At 42.7% G+C, this 22,667-nt stretch overlaps 1 protein-coding gene across 1 annotated transcript in view; it reads right to left on the bottom strand.

Annotated features, from left to right (window-relative positions):
• The window catches only part of LOC139690058 (chaoptin-like), a 379,109-nt gene that overhangs the window by 318,266 nt on the left and 38,176 nt on the right, over positions 1-22,667 (bottom strand). The window contains exon 2 of the mRNA XM_071587255.1: positions 8,036-8,301. Within this exon, the coding sequence (XP_071443356.1) occupies positions 8,036-8,301 (266 nt within the window). The remainder of the gene's footprint in view (positions 1-8,035; positions 8,302-22,667) is intronic.

Here is a 22,667-nt window from a genome sequence, read left to right as displayed (position 1 = left end):
TTCTCCTCATTTGTTTTATTCTCTTTTATCATTTTCAACTCTCGGTCCCTTTTTCATTCTTCGGCGGTCTCTTCATCAGGCATCATTCCCGGGGTCACTATCCCGTCCCTAGAACAACGTGATTCTGTTCAGGCCACAGGTTTTAACTTCCCTGTGTTTTGCTCTGGTGACATTTGGTACGCACAAGAATATTCTCTCATATTCTCATTACTATCCACTCGCGCTTTTCTGTCATACCATCACGTTTTTATCTTCTGACGCGGACTTCGTCAAATGGCATCGTAAACACAAATATGCGTGCTTTCGTCGGTGGTCCCGTCAGTTTGACTCATAAGCTACTTTATTTTTCTCGGTCTTGGTTTAAGCATGGTATTCTTTATATCATTTTAGCACTCCCTTTTTCTTTCCCGCCATGAATGTTTCACCAGTTATTTCTTATTATCTTTCTCTGTATTTTAAATTTAGAACTTCTTTGTGCATAGAAAACAGATTTAATCGCGATGCCTACGGAGCTACTGCCTGCCGGTTAACTTTGGCATTACCAAATTATTGTTTATCATTACATTATTATTCATAACTGTTAGCTGTAATAATCTATGCTATATTACTTCAATTTATTTCTTTAGTATACATTTTATTTCATTTTTAATTATTTTATTGCTTTGTTTTAATCCCAAAAGACAACTCTCAAATAGGTTTTCTTGAAACCTTTGTGAAGAGAAACTTAGAATAAACTTCATATGTTATGTGAACTCCTATTTAATCTCAACTGAGTTTATCATTCCCTTGTCATAAAGTTTGGACGTTTTTAATTAAAACTTTGAAAAATTCACAGGTTAGCATGTTGAACAAAATAAACTTTCATACTTAGTCTAACATAAGTCCTGCATATAGAATAATAAATTGTGATAGTAGAAATTAACAGTTAAATCTTGATCGACGAATCGAAATTTTTTGGTAAATATAAATGAATTATTTGAGCATACAATTGCAACGGAAAGAGAAAACATTATCAATTATCTCTTAAAATGTTCCACTTCTTCAGTGTAACAGATGCATAACAGAGGGGAATATACGATGTTTAATAATCACGCCATTAATTTGAACGAAATTAACTGGCAGCACGATGGAATGGTCCCGAGAATGTTTCTCTTATCACAGAGATGAGCGTTACAACGAAGATTTGTGGGGAAACAAGTCTCTGTTGCAAGAACACATACATGCCCCATGAATATCATGTCCTTGACACTATAATATCCATCTCCCTTCGTTCTCTTGTTCTCTTACTGCCTGGATTTCCCAAATTCTATCCCAATCACTCAATAACTCACCTTCTTCCTCCACGGCGTAAATTTCTTTCATCCAACCTTCTATTATTCACCATTCACACTACACGTATACTTCCTCTTTAATGCTTCCAACCCTCCCCATTTATTTTCTTTCTAGACTGCATACGTATCAACTTTTGATTATTAGCTCATGAGTACGATATAGCTTCCTATGCGTTCCTATTTATTGGACTTTCTATCTCTCCAGCTTTCTTCTCCCGAAGTCCTTTTTCCCTCATCATTCCACTCCTTTTCCCTACCAGTGCTATACGGTCCTTTCCACCATTTTCCACTCTGTTGTACTTGAACTTTATCGTTCATTTCATTGCTTTCATTTGTCTGTAGCCTTGAGCTATGCGTGAAAGTAAAATAATCGCAGGAGTTTTTTTGTCCCAATTTTATTACTTTATCCTATTGAAGGAGGACAATGGTTGTTCTGACGTTTCGCTCAAAGTTCAATCGGTTGTAGTCGCGCGGTGGACGCCTGATGAGTTTTTTATCAAAACTTTTTAATCGGAAATCGAGAGAAAGGAGGAGGAGGGGGATTTGAGAGTGAAAAGAGAATTGGCATGGCTCTCTACCCTTTTTATTTAGAAGTTGTTGCCGTTGCGGTTAACAAACGATACAATTGTTATCACATTTCCACCTGATGGAGTCGATAAAGCTTGCGGAGTTTTTTTTAATTTTTTTGCTCTGAATTTGTACAGCAAGGCACATAAAGAGTGACGACCCGAGGTTCCGTTGTCGACAATATTCTTTCGATTTTTTGAACTGAGGGAATCTTAGCATAAATTGTCACAGTCGCACATGATTAATCTTAATTTTACGATTACTCCACGAGTCACCGATTTTGCCTTAAAGTGGAAGAAACTCAATAATAATGTGCAAGTACCATCAACATCAAAACTTTGGAAGTCGCTCCTTTGCAAAAAGTTGTCAGTTTCTATGTTTTCATAAAAGAACTAACAAGTGTTTCTGTAGGAAAATATTTAATTTTCTATTGATTGCTAACTGACATCGGTTTTAAAAAGGTTTCACAGTGGGCTGTCTGAGAAAGGAAATGCAACAAATGTATGAATTTAATTCCAATTTCTATTTAATTAGATCTTTAATAATACATTGGAGTACGTGGTAGGAAATACAAAATTATTATTTTATGAGTTTAAAATGCTGATAAGTTTCTTTCTTTGATATCGATACATATTGACAGATGCGAATATGACAGAAATATAGGCACAAAACTTCTATGAATGATTTTCAAGGCATTCTGGACCGAGTAATAAATTACTCGCGTGTCTCTACGAGGATGGAAATGTGCATATTCATCGTCCGACACGATACCGAGTACGGGAGAGAAAAACGTGTAATTGCGGGCGAAGTTGGCGTCACCGTAACACGACAAGCAGCACAGTCTCAACTCATGATAAAATGATACACTTATGCAATCCCGGTCAGCAATGTCTGGCGCAAGGCCGGAATGCAAAATTCACGGGAGCTCAAGTAAGCCAATTTCAATCCCGTACGAGCACGCGAGCAAGCGAGCGGATGTAAGCAGATGCGCTCAAAACGCTCCACTGTCCATTATGTCTCCCTCCCACGCGAAATAAGCTCGTTCGAAGTCCAGGAGTGGAAGAGGGCTTCATGTCCCTTCCTGCGCTTTAATAAAACTTTATCCTCTTTCGACAGCGACAGATTGATATACTTGGGAGGAAGCGATCGATAGCTACTATTGACGGGGGTTTCCCTATAACACGATCGCTAACTAAGTAGGGAATATTTGGGGAGGGGAAACAGCTATCACTTCACATCCTTTTATTTAAAAATGGCGATCAATCCCTCTTGCTTAGAGTTTAGCGGAGAATAAATGCCAAGAATGGCATACTGCGGGGACTCCTTTGTTGTGACACGTGGATGGAATGAATGGGAAGGAATAGCCGTTTTGTCCCCTTAAAGCCTTGGCGTATTATGACAAACATTTTCCGGCAAACGGCGCGGCTTTTTATGGACCATATCTCACACTCACATCTCCTCCCACCCTAGCTTCTCCACTCTACTGAGTCTTATATTTTCTTTTTCCCTTAACCTTTACTTCCATTGGACTCCCTTCTATCTCCTCCATTCTTTAACGTATCCTTTGTCTCTCCCTCGTCGTTCATGTACATACACGCAACCGCAGATATCCATATCCATGCTATGCATGATATACATATATATATAAATAAATATATGTATATATACATATATATACATATACATATATAATTTGGCAGTGAGTACATATTCCCGCACACTCATAGATATTCACACATGGACTCCTTCATTTTTTCATTTTATTCCGCGGTCGAGCTTATTTCGTGAAATTCATGAGCCCTCTCTCTCTCTCCACTCCGCTATGGTAAGGGATATGAAGAGTGAGACGCGGGGTGACGGTGAAGAAGGCAGGGATGATAAGGAATTTGGATTGATATGCATTGTCTCCGGGAGTCAAGGAGAATAAGAAAAGAGGGAGAAATAAAAGCGGAAGGGTCGAAACCACCCGGGGGCGGAGCTCTTGAAAGGAAGAATCGACCCCTCAGCCCCTCTCCACAATTCACCCCACCAGTTCCTTCGTTGCCGTCATGTTATTAAGAATACGGGTATTATTAATAAGTAATCTCCCAGTTAAGGTAAGGTTTCGATGAACGCAACCATCAAATAAATATTTTGTGATCCCTAACAAAACACAATCCAGCAATCTACTCTACGTCAAGTCCTTCCTCATCTCTTTACACTTCCTTCCTCCCTTAATCCAGTCCAACATACCTATCCTATTCCTGCCCTTTCCTCGTTTGCTTAAAATTCTCCCCTCTATTCCACTCTTCAACATCCCACAGCCGATCAATACACCCTTCATCCATTTTTCCTGCCTCCTTAAGATTTCTCCCAACAAACCCCTCTCCTCGCCCACTATACTTAGTACTTCGTCATTCAATTTCCTTTTGGTCCATTTCACCTTCTTCGTTCTTCTCAACACCCACATTTTAAAAGCCTCTAGTCTACGTCCATCCTCCTGCTTCAACGACCACGTTTTCGCGCCCACAATACTACACTCCATATCAAAGTTCTTACGAGTGTTCTTTAACATCCTTACTCAACGCCTCTGTCGTCAACTTCTTCCTCCTAGTGAAATCCTCTTTTCGTAGAGCAATTCTTCTTCTTACGTCCCTACTACTTCGACCGTGTTGGTCTAAAACATTTCCGAGATGCGTAAACTGTTCTACCTGCTCTAGTTTTTGCCCTTCTATTTTAATGTTTAGCTTTGCCTATTTCTCTCTTGATAATCGCATAGCCATTTTTATAAATATTAATTCTCATCCCATATCTGTCATACTAAATTTCCAATTCACTTAGCAATGCTTGCAACCCCTTGGCTGACTGACAAACTAAAGCTTGGTCATCAGCAAACCTACCTGATCTAACGATTTCCCCGCCGACTTTCACTCCTACCTCCAGTTCTTCCCAAGCCTCTTTAATCATTTCCTCCACATATACGTTCAACAGCGACGGTTACAATGGGCAACCCTGCCTTACACGTCTTCCTAACACTGCTATGCCGACTCCCCACCCGCATCTGAGCAGTCTGAGACATGTACAGGTTGCGGATTAGCCTCCTTTCCCTCCGATCTATTCCTATTTTCATCAATATACTCATTAGTTTTTCCCCCTTCACTCTATCAAACGCTTGTTCGAAATCTACAAAACAGGCAAATACCTCCGCGGTATATTCTATATATCTCTCGATTAATGCTTCTAAATTCAATTTACCAACCCGCCACCCCTGCCTCATCTTTTTGAAAGGAACGCTACACTTCATTATAACTAAATTGTGGTCAAAGTCCGCTTCCGCTCCGAAATTGGTGCGAATTAATCATACTGTTCCTCAATCTGTGCCTAACCATAATATAAGGTAGCTGATACTTTTCTGAGACGCCTGGCATTTTTCATATATACCTACGCCTTTTGTGGTGCCTAATCAAGTATTGGTGATGACTAACCCCTGTCTCCTGCAGAACTCAGCTGCTTTCTCCCCGAGGTCATTCCTCGTGCCTAAACCGTAGTCCCCGACCTCATCACCATCTCTTTCTTCGTCTACCGTTGCATTACAATCCCCCATCACTATCAAATGTTTCCTTGCAGGAATACACGCGATTAAGTTCCTTAACTGATCGTATATCCAATCGACCTCTTCTTCCTTATGGTTGCTCGGGGGCATGTATACCTGAATAATAACCAAGTTCGTCGGTTCTGCTTTTATCTCTATTAGTAATAATCTATCCGTTACCTGCTCTTCGTTGACTACGCTTCTTCCTACCCATTTATTTAATATTATGGCAACCCCTCGTTGGCTTTAGTCCCCGCCGCTGTATATTATTCTATAATTATCACTCCAGTAGTCCCCGATATCCTTCCATCTCACCTCGCGTAGACCTAAAATTTCTATTTTGCCCCTTTCCATCTCTCGATTAATATTCTTCAATTTCCCTGCCCTCATCATTGTCCTAACATTCCACGTTCCTATTCTAACTAACTTGGTCTTCTTCTCTTGAGTCTTCTGTCCTGCTGCTGCCGGTTTTCCCTTGCAAGGGTTTCATGAGATGACGACCGAAGAAGCCTTGCCTGCTACCGGGCACGGCACACAACTGATTGGGTCGAGTCCCGCAGTTAGCAGAACTCATATTCTCTCTATTGTACATTATTATCATCTTGAGGAGAATAATTGAGGTGGTTTCCCGTTGCCATCCTCTATAGTGTTTTACTATATAACGTGACATCATCACTCAATGGCCACCCCACTGTGGTCAGACACCTTTGCAGCCGCCTCACTGAGGTACAAACGCTGCGGGGATTACCTTTCGGCTGGCTCCTAACCCTCAGCCTATCTGGCGTGGGTGATCCTACCAGGAGCACTTAAGATTGCTCCCGCCAGCACAGCTCTAGGGGTCATCGGAACGCACAAGCCCTTCTACCACTTGAAGGCTGCAGTTCATGGGAGGGGGATACGGGTATATATACACATAAATATATGTGGGCGTGTGTAACTATGTGTATATATGCATGTGCGTGACAATAAAATGTAGTGGTGTGGAAGGATATCTCATGGGCGATGTTGACGTCTCACTTTTTTCCGTTCTCAACCGTTTCCGCTTTGGTCGCCGTTACTCTTTCTTTCACATACTACCGCCGGCTGACCAGGAGAATTACCTCATTTTCAGCGATTCTGTGGAAACCTTCTACATCTACATCTACGTACATAATACCCCGCAAGCCGCCGCAAGGGCGTGTGGCGGGGGGTGTTAGGTCACCAACCGTAAAAAAGAAAAATACCACATGCAAAAAAAAAAAAACAACACGGAAAATTACACCCACAGCAGCGCACACACTCATGCAAAAATCCCTTCATCCAATACTCATGCAAACACATAAACCGCAAAACAACTAAAAAACTGCACCCCATGATGCAGCACGAAAGACATCCTACAACACGGAAGCCAGGACACAACAAGCAAGAAATTGAAACATCACTACCACATGAAAATGCACCACGAAACACTCTACCCCCAAAGAGTCTCTAAATGGCAGGGAATGGGACCCAACGTTGCAGGTAGCAGGAATTTGCCCCCGCGGAGAGGGACGAGGGATTGAAAGGGAAACTTAAAAACAGATGAACAGAACATGAATGAAGTCATTCGGAAAGAATGGGTTATTATAGCAAAACACATAAGGTTAGTGGAAGAGCATGCATTTAAATACAACTAATTATTTTTTAGACGCTGAGGGTGGCAAGTGGAATTTTTGCTATCTATAACCCTGCAGTTGCTATCCCGTATTGTCCGTGGGAAGAAGGAGTCCTTGAGTCGGCTAGTTCTGGCATCTATTTCCCGAATTTTATATGCATGATCCAAGCGACTAATGTATGTAGGAGTACGAATAATTTGCGAGACCTCGGTGATGAAACATGCGGATCTAAATTTATTTAATAATTTCAATCTTGCATTGAATCGTCTCTCAGCCAATGATTCCCACCCCAAATCCATGAGCATTTCGGTGACGCTTTGCGTTTTATCGTAGGAATTTTTTACAAAACGGGCTGCCCAACCTTCTATGCATATAACCTTTCTTTTTTCTGCTCTCCTTTGAACTGTACATTTCTGCTGTCCTCTAGATAAAAGTGGGGAAAGGGAAAATTATGTCTATTCCGTCACCACACACAGCCTTCCTACACGTCGTTCGGAAAAGAAAATATAACTACCCTTCCCGCCAAAGTGTATATCCTTGCAGGACGTTGCGGAGTTCAGGCTGGCGATCAGCATCAAAAGGTTGGAGGGAGAGTTTTATGGAATGCGTTCGTGATTTCCGGATCAATTCGCGTCATTGCTGATGCTTTCTGCTCCTGAAACGGCACACATGTGCGAGCACATACCCTCGCACACACATGTGGAGGCGACCGTCCTGCGTGTGGGAAGATGCCGAAATCGAATAAAATATGCAGGAAGCCGCGGGGGACTATATAAGCGCTCCGGCGCGTATGAGTTGGAGGGAAAGGGGCGGACGGCGCGGGGGAGGGAGGGAAGTCGAGGGGGGTATCGGGGAAGGGAGTAGAAGGCTGGAAGGAAGAAGGAAGGATGCGTTTTTGAGGGAGATGACGCCATGAATACGAATCTACTTACCCTCTCTCCTTCTCCTCCTCTTTCTCCACTTTCAGCTCCAGGCCTCGCTTTGTCCCCCTCCTCCCGGCCGTTAGTTCTTTTGCCACCACCGCCACCCCACCTCCTCCTCCTTCACCAGTCCGGGGTCCTACCCCCTCCACTATGCCACGGTGCACCTCTTCCTCTTCAAGATCACCACCATCATCATCCTTATTCCTCCTCCTCGAATCCACCACGATGGGAAACTTCACCACACTCCAAAAACGCTTCCACTCAGCTTTATGCAGCTATTAATGCGTGCGTTCAGAGGCACCTGTGCGCGTTCACACGGAAAGCGATATGCTTTCAGGTGGAAGGGATCGGCCGAAAAAAAATAAATCCACCGACAGCAGTTATCTGCCCTTTACGAATTCACTTGACGAGCATTGTCATCGGAGGAAATGTCTGTTGAAATTGCTCTTCATAATCTGCCTACCATCTCTTTACTTTTGGGAAAAATACTATCGACTCGAATCTCAAGAACGTGGTTCAAGACCATTCAAGGGTGGTGAGCAGTCTGATACTTCCACTGCAAGTAAGGTTGTCAATGCATTGCAACAAAGTAAATTTCACCAGCGATAGAGTTCGGCAAAACAAATTGTTTGGAGCTGCTAATTATTTACCAACAAATGCGTCGATAAGCGTTATTTTTTATCAACAATTTTCGCCTTCTGATGGAGATTTTTATGTACGCAACTACTTTTTATCTCGAGGGAATCCCGACCATATCATTCATATCTTCTCGTTTCTCTCCGACCTTTTTTCCCAGCTTCTCACGAGGACTACTTGGACAAGAGGTGGGGAGTCGTCCTCTTGATGTCCTTCTCTCCTCACTAGCTCCTTAAGACCTAAAAAAAATCCCCTTCTCTGCTCCTTCAATGCCTCACTTCCGTTTGCCTTTCCCTCAAATGCTTCAACCCTTTACCCCCCAAGACCACTCGCATTCATAATTCACATCGCTCGAACCCTTTCGTTCGAACCGTTGAGTTAGTACGAAACCGCACACGCACGCGCTCACACACACACACACACAAACACACGCGCCCGAGCGAGAACACACGCCCTGTGTGTCCGACCCTTTTTCCTCCGCCGCACACGCACACACGCGCACGCACTCACGCACACTCACGGGGGCTCTCTTTATCCTTATTCCCTCACGCCAGGGTGGGAGGTGAGGCCGACCGCCTCCTTCGACCGTGCTGCTCCGTCTAAACTTCTTGCGCTATAGTCTTCGTCCGCCAGCCGTCGGTCGCCCTCTCTCCCCTGATTCTCCCCCGGCGCTCCCGCGACCGAGACCCGCCGAGACTCCCTCGTGTCCCCCTCACCCCAGTGCCGCTGCTCACTCGGGAGGTTCGTAAGTGGCGTCGTATCGTCGGCGAGAGTTTTATCCTCTCCGTTGCACTCCTCTTCTTCGCCCTTTCGCGACGACACTTACTTATTTCCTTATCCCCCCAACCTATTTCCCCTTGCCGTCCCCCACGCTACGCAAACACAGACGTGCTGAGCAAGAGAGAGAGGATAAGAGAGGCAGTGCACAAGTCCGTCACCATCGGGCGTGAAATATTTATGAAGGATCCGGGATGGGTGGGGAGAAACAACGGGTTGGTTTTAAAGAGAGACTACTCTTTTTTTTGGCGGTGTTAGAGGTAAGGGGGAAGTGGCAAAGAAGAGCTAGACGAGCGGATACTGGCTTTTTGGTGTTCAGGGGAAAATATAATGTGTTTTTGTTTGTTTCTTACCACTGGGAAGATTATGTGAATATATTTGCGAATTCTTCAAATTCAAAGTATCTTAAAGATTCATGAACATAAGCAAGATACGATACACTTTTCCTTTCCTATTTTCGTCCTGGGAAATTAAACAAATCCAGACTGATATCGACGCAGCTTCAATGGGACATGACGCACAAAACTTGTAAACAGTTTCTCCATTTCGCTTTCAGTCTTTAAGGATTTAGTACAAGATGCAATCCTGCTATATTTGGTTTGGTGTTGTCCGAATCGCTCTTTCACCAATTGCTTGAACGTGACTCTGAGCGAAAAATGATGGAAAAACCTCGAAATAAACCCGAAAATTCACTTAACAGTGATGAACCCACAGAGGACACGTGCTCTCTTACCCCTTTCTTCCAGAAGCAGACTGCAGTGAGCTATCAGACTGCTAGAGAGCGAGAGGGATAGAAATGAGTTGCCGACGATATATTGGAGTAGAGTGGACGTTAGATTGGAGTGAGAGAAGGTGATGGCTGCAGTCAGTCACCAGCTTCCCCCTTTATATTCTCAGACAATAGTTAATGAATATTTCGAGTCCTTTCTGTCTTAATCTTTTATTCTCGGTGTAGTCCCACACTTCCATGCACTCGAAAAATGGTAGGGAAAAGGTCGTCGTCACACAAACGCTGACAAATGGTCGGTATTACACACGTGCTCGCGTTTTACACGAGCGAAAAATATACTTTAGAGAGATGACTCTTGTCTGCATGCACTCCCCTTGTAAAGCATCCATGGGGCCTCAACTTTTTTTCCCCAAGTCACACTCCCCAACTCCGTCGGCGTCGCAGGGGCCAGCCGAATACGCACGCACTCCTGTTTTTCTTTCCCCTTCCCTCTCTCTTGTGTTCAATGCTCCAGCATGGGGAAGGGTAACATGACGCACGACTTCTCTCCTTTGTTTTTCATTGTTTTTTTTCCCTACAACGTTCACTCACTCCCCTTACTCTCTTCGAAGGAGTCGTCGTCGACCTGTCTCTTTCTCTTTCCCTCACTATCCCCCTTTCTTTCTCTTTCCTTTATGTTATCCACCAGGCAGTTTTAAAACTTTACGGATTTATGAAAGGTTGAAAGTATGACGGGAATCCGCTGGTTTGAGGGACTTTTGTGTACGCTTGACTAGGGAGAGATGGACAAGTACCGATAAATACGATTGAGATCGCATGGGGGTGGGTGAGAGACCCCGTCGCTTCCCCGGCTGGCTTCTTCTCTGGTCCTTGGCACTAGAATCCCTCCCGTCTCTGCTCTTTTTTATTGCTGTGCAGAAAGGAGCCGACGATCATGGAGCGGGGAAGTGAAGCAAGGGGATGACGCGTGAGAGGAAGAGATGGGGATGAGGAAAAATGCGTACACCCCCACGCAAAACCCTTCTTATTAACTTTTTATGTTCGTTTTTTTTATCCACTCGAAGTATATCACGTGCCGCAGTCGCCGGCGCCGGGAGGGGTGTGTTTTTTTTTACCCGGCGGCGGGAGGCCGGCGGAATGAAAAGGGAATTCACTGAGCCGGTTAGGGAGGTGATACCTTAAGCACACGATTTTTTCACTCCACTGCAGGCCCGGGTTCCCGCGGAAACCTCCTTCCTCCTCCACTGATGCACAAACACAAAATTTTCCCTACGTCTCCAGTCCTTTCACGCTCTCGAAATGGGTTTGGACACTAGTGCCGGAATTCTTCGCCGGATTCTTTAAAGAATGCGTATCATCGAAAGGAGTATTTGCCAATGAGGTGGCGACGCGGGAAATAGAGATAAAAATCCGGCTCGGGCAGCGTCGGTTTGTGTGAAACCGAAACGTCTCGAACTTCCAAAACCACGATACAATCACTGGGCTGAACCGGATCGCCACTGCTTTTGGGTGGGCGAGAGAAAAATATCACGCCCTCGCAAAACTGTGCAGCTTTTTTTTATGTCAACTGTATTTTGCGGATGCACCCATTCATCGGGTCCCTTAGATGGGCACGCTCCGACTGGTGTCACCACGTCGAGTTTCCGTCCGGAACACACGATACGATTACCGCTTTTTTTTAAAAACTATATTCTTCATTCACTCGGCCTCGCGATGCTCCGCTTGGCGCGGGAACCTCCTGTCCCGACCTCGCTACGTCCCCGACTGCCGCTGTCTTCCTCTCCGTGTCGTAAGCTCCGCGAGCAGCGAACCCCGACGCCGCGGGCAGAGCCGAGTGGATCCGGGCGGAGCCGACGACCCCACCCGCCGACGCTACCCTCCGACCCTCCCCCGACTCGGTTCTCGGCGCCTCCTCATCCCCCCTCGTCCCCATGAGGTTCCCCACCTCCCGTCGCCCTGCCTCTCCTATCGCCATTCCCTCTTTCGCGTTTTCCCGCACTCTCCATGAGCAGGGGAACGGCGAGCGGGGGGGGGAAGGCATGGTTGATCGTTCTTTCTCTCTCTTTCACAACCCCAATCTCTTCCTCTCTCCTTCACCATTTTAAGTGTTTCTCATCACACCACTCCTATTACCCTCCTTGATATCCTATTCATTCTTTTAGACGCCCAGGACGCCTCCCACTTTGTTGTCCCCCAAGGATTTCCCTTCCGAAAATTTAGTTTCTCGTAATTCATTTTCGATATATCCGGTGCTCGGAACAAAATGCGATAGAAAACCCAAGGCGCCGGATCAGGTTTCCTTTGATGAGTAGTTAGAATATGCAGACCAAGGCGGTTCAAAAATCAGCGGGATGGATTTTCGCCTCTGGCCAGCATGATTGTGTCATATAAGTGGTGGGAGGCGTCATAGTACGTTCTAAATTAAGGTAAATGTTTTGGTGTAGTGTCCCTTAGTGTGCCTGCTCGATTTGGTTTATCAACCTGAAACGACAAATTATACTGACGCAATAAAGAAACCCAAAATGACTCTGATAGAATATTTTAAAATACAAAATTTCGCTGACTCCTTAGTAGGGTGTCTAAACGTCCCTACAATCAGTACGCATCCTTCTATGGTATTGTGAAAACTGCGGTTCTTCTATTTTACTCCCTGAGAATTATTAAAAATTAGCTAGGGGAAACGTAAGTTACTTCCTTGACAGCCCTCATGAAAGGTCAACGTTTTTTCATGGGCCAAGTATATGGTTAAATACTCGTTTCTAGCAAAAAAAAATGTTTCAATCATGGAAACAAATGTTTTCGCAAGATTTAGCTCATATGATATTTAGAATATGCGCAGAATGAAAATATCTCTTCAACGCGATGAAACCTAATTTGGGAGTATATACAACACAAAGAGACGCAGTTGAGATGGCCCACGGAAAAAAACAGTAGTAATTTCCCCGAAATGTGACTGCAAAGCCTTCATCCAAGTTTGTATCATCTTTCGGATTCCATGGACAAATTTTAATCATGAACTATTTGTTTAATTATTATGGTGAGAATAAAATCTTCTGATAAGTTATTTCACGAGAGTTTTAAGATTGACTTGTGTGAACCATTTCAGTGAATTTCATTAATATCAGTGACCACGTGGAATTATTTATTTTTTTATTTACTTAAAAACTTCCTTGGGGCGAGATTGAAACTTAATAGTCTCTTCCTCCACCTAGTCTCAAAACATTATATGTACAATTAGAAAGAGAAGGGAGAAAGCGTGAGTCTAGGTATACAGTATTCACTTAATCATTTGAAACACAAGAATTTATGAGGTCTTTACAGCAAGCCACGCATAAGACGAGTAATGTTGCTCTTCATTTTCTGCTTGAGAGCTCTGCGGCTTTTGGGACAGAAAAATGGAGATCGTTCCGGATAAAAAAAATCCATATTCCAGTTATGGTGGAGGTGTAGTGGGGTTTGGCTATATGAAATACACTTTAAGGGTGCAAACGAGGGATATGAAGTCGGTGAACGTAATGGAAACAGAATGGAAATTTTATGGGACATGAGTAAGTATCACAGCTGACGGAAATGGAGTAGGTGATTTTGATTTTGAACTAGCTACGGTAAGAGAGTAGATTGGGAAATTAAATATTTGAGGTAAATTAAAGAAAAAATGAAACTGGAATTATAAAGAGACTTGATGGAAATTCGGCGTAAGAAGTCCCTCAGAGAAAATGAGACGCCTGAATATGCAGTCTCATTTCGAAAAATAACCCGTAATTACTGTTGATATTATATACTCACTCCAAGTTAGCTATGGACTGCAATGCGATTGAGCAGCCCGCCTAATACGATAAAATTGCGCAATACAGCACTGAGTAAACTCCAAGGCTTAGGTAAAGACATAAATGATTTCCAGGCCAAAAGGGAGATTACGGTGGCGGATATCGGCTGGTTGTGTGCTCCTCAAGAGGAAGGTGTCTTTGAAGCCTTAGCGGCAATGCCTCCGTATTATTATATGGGCTAATGTAGCCCATAATAATTAATGATTCTAAATATTTCATACTAATATATGCATGTATATAAATATTGTCTTTTTATTGACGTTTCTTCACATCATGCGTGATAAATCCGTAGGTAGCAAATGGTTACTCATGTTCCGTAGTTGTCGCTCCCAATGATGAGAAGGCTCACAATAACACATCAAAATAGTATTGAAAGTCGTATTTTTTGCGAGATATCTTAGAAAATTGCTCGTATAGTTTGTCGTCACCAAAGCAGCAATTGAAAATGACATCTTGGTAGTGCCCAAGGGACGTTGCCGGGAGACAAGAGGTCGTCTCGTGCCCTGATCGGAGTCATAATTTCCGGAATTGATAATCTTCTTCATATCCCAGTCTAACCACATTGATGAACTTATTTCCTCGTCCCCAGTGGGCTTCCGCGTATTAGAAGGTTCATTTTCCTTACTGCTCGACACGTGTCTCGATGCACCTTTATCTGAAGCTATCCAATCAATTAGACAACATCTCCCCTTCGCGCCATTCCTAACTTCTCCCCTCACTCGCGGCCTTCGTCCTCCCCCCATCATTCTCGGTACGCCATGCACCGAAATCCTTTCATGCTGAAACCAGCTCCCCTTGCTCTCCTTCCCTTCCCCCAGAGGCCTGCTGCGCCCCTGAACGCCTCCCTCCCTGCGGGTTCTCGCCCTGCGTCTCTCTCCCTAACCTCTGCTCCACGGTCCCCAGGCTACCAACCCCGTCCGCCCCCACTGCGTCGGTGGTAGAGTAAAAAAAATCCCCGTTGCACGTTCCCCTTCCTCCCGACCTTAACTTTAAAGCCCCCCCCCCCACACTGGGGCCCAATACTCGTTGCGTCTCCCCTCACCCCCTTTCACACATACGCGTACATGTGCCCTCTCGTCGTCCTCCTCACTCTCCCACTTCATCAGGGTCTTATCCTTTTAGCCTTCCTCTCCGGCCCGAAGGGCGGCGGGCGGGAGAGGAGTGGGTTCCAATTTGTGGGACGCCCCTCTCCCCGACTGCCATCCCCCAATTCCCGCCCACTTCTGCCCCACACCCTTCTAACTCCACCCCCAGACTACTCTTTTTTGCCCCCTCTCTCGGCGACTCCTCCTATTCCCATTGCATCCCTCGTCTCTCCCTGCCACCGTGTCGTTCTCCCTTTCCCTATTCCCCCCACCCCGATGCCAGTCCCTTGCCTTCTCCACCTCTCCTTCTCCAGTCCTCGGCCCGAATACTCTACCCCATTATAATGCAATGCAGCCATTGATGCCACCGAAAGAACTCCCCCAATCCAGCACCTCATCCTCTCTCCTCCATTTCTTCAAGGCACGCAACGGTCCTTGGTGCGTTCCCAATATACCACCCAAGTAAGTGACCTCCTCGTCTTGCCCTTACTCTTTGCATTTCCTCTACCTCGCAATACCAATTTTCCATCTCCGCCCTCGCGTTAGATTCCTATCTGCGCCCCACCCCTTCTTCGGATTTTTCGTCGTCGTTTTTCGGGTGGCATCGGATAATCACTCTGCTAACTGGAGTGCTTTTATTTTTCATGATTTCGACCTAACAACTTACCCGGAAAAGTTCTCGGGCCCCTGTTCTTACACTTCGGGCGCCGTGCGTGTAATTTCATCGTGTGAGTCACAGCACCTATTATATCCGGTACGCTGTTAAGTTACTTGAAGCCTTGCAGCTCTGTCTGCTCGTGACATGTGCCACTCGTGAGTCTGCAAGCCGAGCTCGGGTAAACTTAACAGTGAGTAGGGCTCAAGCAAAAAGCTGGATACACATTGTTTTTGCCGACGATCAAAGCGTCTGTTATCACGGAACATGAACTGGTCTTTCCATTAAAAGATTCACCTTGTCAACACGCTCTGGACAGATACGCCGTTTTAATTTACCTTACCGGATTTTAATTTACCACGTCTTCCACAATATCTAACGCTTATCTACCCTCTAACTCCCCATCGAGATTCCATCTAACTTATTCATATCCATTTCTCATGTTTTGATCACAAGGATATAAAATTTCAGAAAATTTTCGTTTTCCAGACAAATATTAAAAAACAGATCCTTTATTTTTATCAAACCTCACTGCATAGCATGCCTCGGTACAGGCAACAGCTATCTTTTCTTAACCCCCTGCCAATTAACTTCATCCAGCAAGTCATTTCTAACGTACTATCGCTATGTTTGCGAATCCTCTTTTTGCTCTCAAGCTTATTTTAGCCGTATCCTTCTTGATGAATCAACTTTTTTGAGAAAATTCAAAGTCAGCTGTTAAGATGCACCTGATCCAAAGACGTCCAATTAGCTGTTATGATAACAACCGTGCCGCAAATTAAGTTTGAACCTTCGACCCTTTGGTTTTCGGCCTTGTGCGCTACTCACCTATCTCAGTTTTTCCATCTAGTATTCTTTTAATAATTTTACTTTATCTCCAGTTAAACATACAGGTATCATAGTCAGTGACATTTTTCACGATTAGACTATCATAAAATACTATTCAAGAAGCACACACACACATATCATAATGAAACTAATCGCCGCTTTTTTAAATGACTCGGGAAATTACTTATTGTTTCAAATTTAAAATGAATTTGAGTCTCATCTATATATAAACTTTTTTATCTTGCTCCGCCTTTACTTGTATGTAAAGCCAACTCAGTTCTCCTTCCTGCCAAGGATAAAGATCCATGCATAACACGTTCGCGTTCTCTTCGTCTCGTCGCTACCGCATCCTTTCCCTTCTTACACACACACATTCGCTCATTCCTGTATGTGCGTGTATGTATGTATATATATATATAATATATATATATATATATATAATATATTATATATATATATATATATATTTGTAGTCCCCTCTTCAATTGCCATTTTCTTCCGCACCAAGCTCATATCTTTTCTCGTTCCGTTTCGTCCCATTTGGTCCGACACAACTACCCACCCTTCTTCTGTCCTCATTCAGTACGCCCATTCTTCTCCTTCCCTTATCGAATATCTCATTGTGAATATTCTCATTCAAGCTACGTGCGTACAGTATTCCTTTCCATCGCCACCAATCTTGCTTGCCCTGCTTATTTCACGTCTTTTCGCTTGCTTTCCTCTTAACTCGCGTGACTCACAATGTCCTCTCAATCTCTCCGTGTTGCCGTTTCTTTTACATACCCTGTCCTTTCTCTCTCTCTTGCTCTTTTTCTTGGTCTGAATTAATATCTTCTTGGTAATTTTCCGAAAACCTCTCTCTCTCTCTTTCGTTTCTTTCACTACCGGAATGATGACCTTCAAGATTTAACCTCAGAACGTTTTACGCACGCCGTGTATACGCATTGGCGGTACCTGAGACAAGATGTCATGACACAAATTCATAAAGTGTTTCGTGAAACAAAACAATTTGGGAACGCCCTTGACTCTGATTTCATTGGGTCTTATTCATTGACCAGATACAAATATGAAGAAGCCTCGGTGACATAAACTTTGTGTAAATATGTGGTTTAAAAATTTTCAGCTGTATATTCTTTCGTGATCTATGTACTACATTGCTATGTATCAACTGTATTTTTTTCCTGAATAGTTTCCTATTCTTGAAAATATTATAAACTGGATAAATTATTACTGTGTAAACCTAATGGAACCGATGGGGACATTGGAAGAGCATTGGAATATGATGAATTCTACGTAAGTAGGTCTATGAATATTATGCTTATGAACGTGGATATCGAACATTTTGAGGATAACAAGGGAGGCCATTAATACGCTGTAACAACTAGTATAAATCAGCCAACTCTTCGCTCAATAATTGCTTTTAGTGAACAATCATATGTATATAAATATATATATATATGTATATATATATATATATATATATATATATATATATATATATATATATATATATATATGTATTTATTTATTTATTTGAACATTTCTTTAAGTCATTATTAGTTTCAAAATTTTCAAGACAGTAGTATCAAAACCCTGCGAAAAATTCTAACTTTTTATCTTATTACATTATCTTAAACTTTTGGTTGTACTCCTTATTCAACAATGGCAAAAAATAATTCACTTAATTAAACGGCCAAAATTGAGTTTCTTTCAATACGTTTAAGATTTATTTCATAAATGATCTTATATACTTTCTGCTTTCCCTGCTTTCAAAAAAATGTTTTCAATGAAAATGTTTCATCTGTCTGGCTTACATCTACATCTACATCTACATAATACCCCGCAAGCCGCCGCAAGGGCGTGTGGCGGGGGGTGTTAGGTCACCAACCGTAAAAACGAAAAATACCACATGCAAAAAACAACACGGAAAATAAAGGGCTTAAAGGTTATGGGCTCATTAAAATTTCAAAATTGAATTTTATTGTGCTTCTTAACATATCCTAGCGTACTCACGAGCCTTAAGAACTTATTCACCCCATGGTTTTTCTTCAAATTTAATAAATTCTATTTTTTGTAGATGTATATATATTTCCTGTATTTGTTCTGCTGTCGAAATTATTAGTACAGTGATCAGGTAGTTCTTGTTTTTTTCGCTTCAATTTTGTTTTCTATAGATTCAAATATTCTGAAAGTTTTCCTCCCCTCATTCGTTTAGCCTATAATTTCATTTCTTTCGTCATCCTACTCCAGAGAATCGCCCATGGCCTCCTCTGCCCTCTCGTGCTACTCGAATAAAAAGACCGTCTCAACCGTCTCCATTCTTCTTCTCTCTCACCCTTTATTTCATCTCTGTTATATCATTCAGGCCAACACGACATGATGTTGTCCCTTATCATTCGTTTCCTCATGCGCCATATTTTTTTCAACCCCGCCATTCTCCCGTACAAATTTCTCTCTCTCGAAATCCCCAAGCGTTCTCTCTTCCCCTCCGCCGATACATTTACCTCCTCCACTCTCCTTCCATCCTTCACTCTCCTTCCATCCTCCATTCAACCTCCTTCTCTCACCCTTTTTCATTCCTAATGGTTTATCACACTCTGATCGTTCCACCAGAAGAATTCGATTTTTTTCTTCAAATGTTTCGCCATGGGGACTCTTCGGTGGGGTGGGGGGAGAGGAGGAGTGCCTCAGGAGGGTAGGAAGATTGGGGTAGGTGTAGCGGTGGCGATGGTGGTAGTGCTGGTAAGGAGGAAAGCGGTAGTTGTGACCGAGAGAGACTTTTTCAAGTGGCCGTAGGAAGTGGGTAAGAGGGAATTCAAAAGGAGGGGGTCCGTAGAAGTGTGGACGGAGAAGGCTTGGGGGAAAGGAGCCCTAAGGGGTGCGCGAGGGGATGCCTCGTCGGGTGGGAAGGGGGAAGGTGGGCACCAGAAGGGTCAGGAGAGGGGACTCAGACACTATTATTTTTTTCATCTCGACCAGAATGTGACGCTTGGTTGGCGTGCGAGAGATTTCATGAGTTGGCCATTGTGTAACTATAATGTACGTTGCTTCACTCATTGTTCGACGCTTGAGCGGGCCGGGTTAATGCCCGTGCCATTCGGTTTTCTATATCGCGTCCTCGACCCTCCCTAACATCTCCATCCCTAAAGCGTACTTCTCCCCTCTAATACACCACCAGATCACCCTTCCGCGTCGAGACTTACGCCAGGCCTTTAATATTCATCGTAATGTATCGAAGTTTATTCGGCCTTTGAATTTTTAAAAGGCATTAAGTTTACCTTTCCTTTTGGGGCGTGGGGGCCTAACAAAACTGGCCATGAATGATGTATTAAAGAATAACAATTGGTTTTTCGTCAGAAAATTTTCTTAAAGGAGTAGGAAATTTTTCGCTATTTGGGCAAAGTCAATAAGCTTTAAGATTTGTTCGCGATTTCCCCCTCTTGGACATGTCATTGTAACTTTGACGACCATTTGATTTATTTTCAGCATACACGAGTACAATAGCTTTATACATGTAATCTATATTAATTCATTATTGAAAGGAACCACTCTATATATGTTTGTAGGGGAAGGTTATGACGTTCCCTAAACTTGCTTGAGCCCAAAACATTGCTAGGGGTGAGTTGGAACCTTTTATATGCATTTTAATGAAAGAAGAAGAATATGGACAAATAGTAATTTGTGAAGGATATCCCGTATAATTCACTGAATCTTCATAGCGCTGTATTACGTACCATTCAATTTATCAGTCGATTTATTGATATTATTGTTTTTGCATATGATTGGCACAAAAGACCGATGCAATCTATTAACCTTCCGATTGTTAGAATGAATATAAATTTTTAGTTCAAATGTGTCTGCAGCAATAAATGTTTCACTGTCGATTCGTTGAAAGCAGATTCATCGTGTGGAAACAATAAAATCAGCATGCACCCGTAGGCTTGAATTTGACCTAAACTTTGCATGAACATAATCCAAAAGTAACATGAAAGAATACATTTGATTATGTATGCTATTTCAAACTCCTTTTATGTTTAATAAGAACGGTAATTGTTTATAAGTAGACATTTCCTTGACAGCTCATTTATACGTTTTCCATCGGTTCCTAGGATTAATTCTTTTATCGTCCGAATCCGATCCAAGCTTAATGGCGCGGCTGGATATTGCCAGCCATGTAACAGTTATGGGCGATTGCCATTTTCCATCCGAAGTAAGGGAGTGGGACGGGGCGGAGATGAGAGTGATAAGGAATGGGGGAGGCGATGGGGGAGACTCGCTCGGCTGCGCGCCACCACATCCAATTACGTCTACACACGTTGACTTCCCCCTTTTCTTTCCGTTTGCTTCGCTTCTCTTGCGACATTCATTCTCATCCTACGAATATTTGAGCCTGTTTCTTTTTTGTGCTTTTTCTTTCTCATTTGACTCTCAGATTTTCTTTTGGCTTCTGATTTTTGCTTCGAACGGCGTAATTGAAGTCGTAAAGGATTACTTATTTCCTTCCAGCATGTTGCGACCCCATGATATATCTAAATGCCACAACAGTAGCACTTTCTTTAGTACTTCAGCTATAACCGCAGGTGTCAAAAAGAGTAGCCCTTTTATGTAAATCAACATACGTAGAATTATAGTAACATTCCTCGGTATATCTCATGTCATTAATGGAGACGAGAACACACATAGACCTACAAAAATGTATTTTATCAGTAAATCAATGTATATTATTTGTTGATGATTAGTATTTTATCTTATTGAATTGTATTGGTCATAAGAAAATCTAAAAAATATTGACGAAGTAAACATATTTTTCAGTTAACTTAAAAATTAATGCAAGCGTTCTTTCCATAGTGCAGTTCTCCAATAAGAGGGAACACTGCAAGATAGATCTTTAAGTATTCAAATGAATCGAACATGGCCTACAAATTTATTGAGGAAATTTTTCATTCAGACAATTATATTCACGGCATATATAAGTACATTCTGATTATTCCCAATAAAAGTAGTAGTTTATGATATGGGCGCAATCGAGGTAGGCTTTTCATCAGGTATATCATAGGGAAGGTATAACTCCTGCTCATCTCATTTTGTATAAATGAGGAAATTTTCATCCTAGGTAATAACGTTAGATTATTTACCGAAGACAGAGTATTACGCTCGTAAACGATCAACAAAATTGCATGTTTAAGTACCCTGTCGTTCACACATATTTATTGAATAGGATACTACCGGTGGCTAACAGGGTACTAAAATAACTAACTAAAACAAGGTCAAGCAATCATACTCTTATTTGCAGTAGACCGTCATCCTGGATTGTAAGTGACCAAACAGCATGATATATTGAGATTTACCGTATTCCATTAATTCTCATCACAATACCACGATACAAAATAGTCTTAAATAGAAGCATAAAAGAGGACAGGGAAATTTGTAAGTGGATACAGCAGAAGGAAGATTACGTCCTTGGAGAGAATTCGGAGATAAAGGAGGTAGAGCCTTTCTGGTAGAGGAATTCATGATATTTTTACTCCTGAAATTGATCTTATTGGCACATTATTGGCTCTTTCTATAAAATTAGAAAATGCCGAGGGGCTTATGTTGATGATGGAAAAAATAAGGCTAATGAGAACTGAATAAAAGAGAAAGAGCCGTTTATATGGGTCTAAAGTTCAGTCACCATGAAAATTCGGCATGCCAAGTCTCTGTTGCATTGCACTCGACGAGCCTTGGAAACCCTTAAGCCGTTTACATTATTTCTGATGCTGCGGAACTATCAATCAGGACATTAATAATACAAACAGAAGTGTCTCCTTTGTACGTCGAATTACAAGTGACTTGTGATAAATTACTTGTATATTACTTTTTCTCCAAGGTCGTGGTAGCGAAATATTACGTTTTATCGAATCTCTTCGAAGAGATTCCTCTCCCTTTTTGCAATAAGAAGAATGAAAAATAAGGGAGGTTACAAATTCAAGGACTTGTTCTCGTCATTGTAGTTGTAGCCAAGAAAATGCGCTTTCTGGTGGATCCCGTCGTTCATAGCAACACAGTCGAGTACCACACAAAATACGTTATTACATTCCTTTCTCATTTTGTCTTTGACCAC

This window comes from Hetaerina americana, unplaced genomic scaffold, assembly GCF_022747635.1.
Source record: "Hetaerina americana unplaced genomic scaffold, ioHetAmer1.1.p SCAF_3, whole genome shotgun sequence".
Lineage (NCBI taxonomy): Eukaryota > Metazoa > Arthropoda > Insecta > Odonata > Calopterygidae > Hetaerina > Hetaerina americana.
Note: the sequence above shows the minus strand (reverse complement) of the source record. Positions and strands in the feature narration are given on the sequence as shown.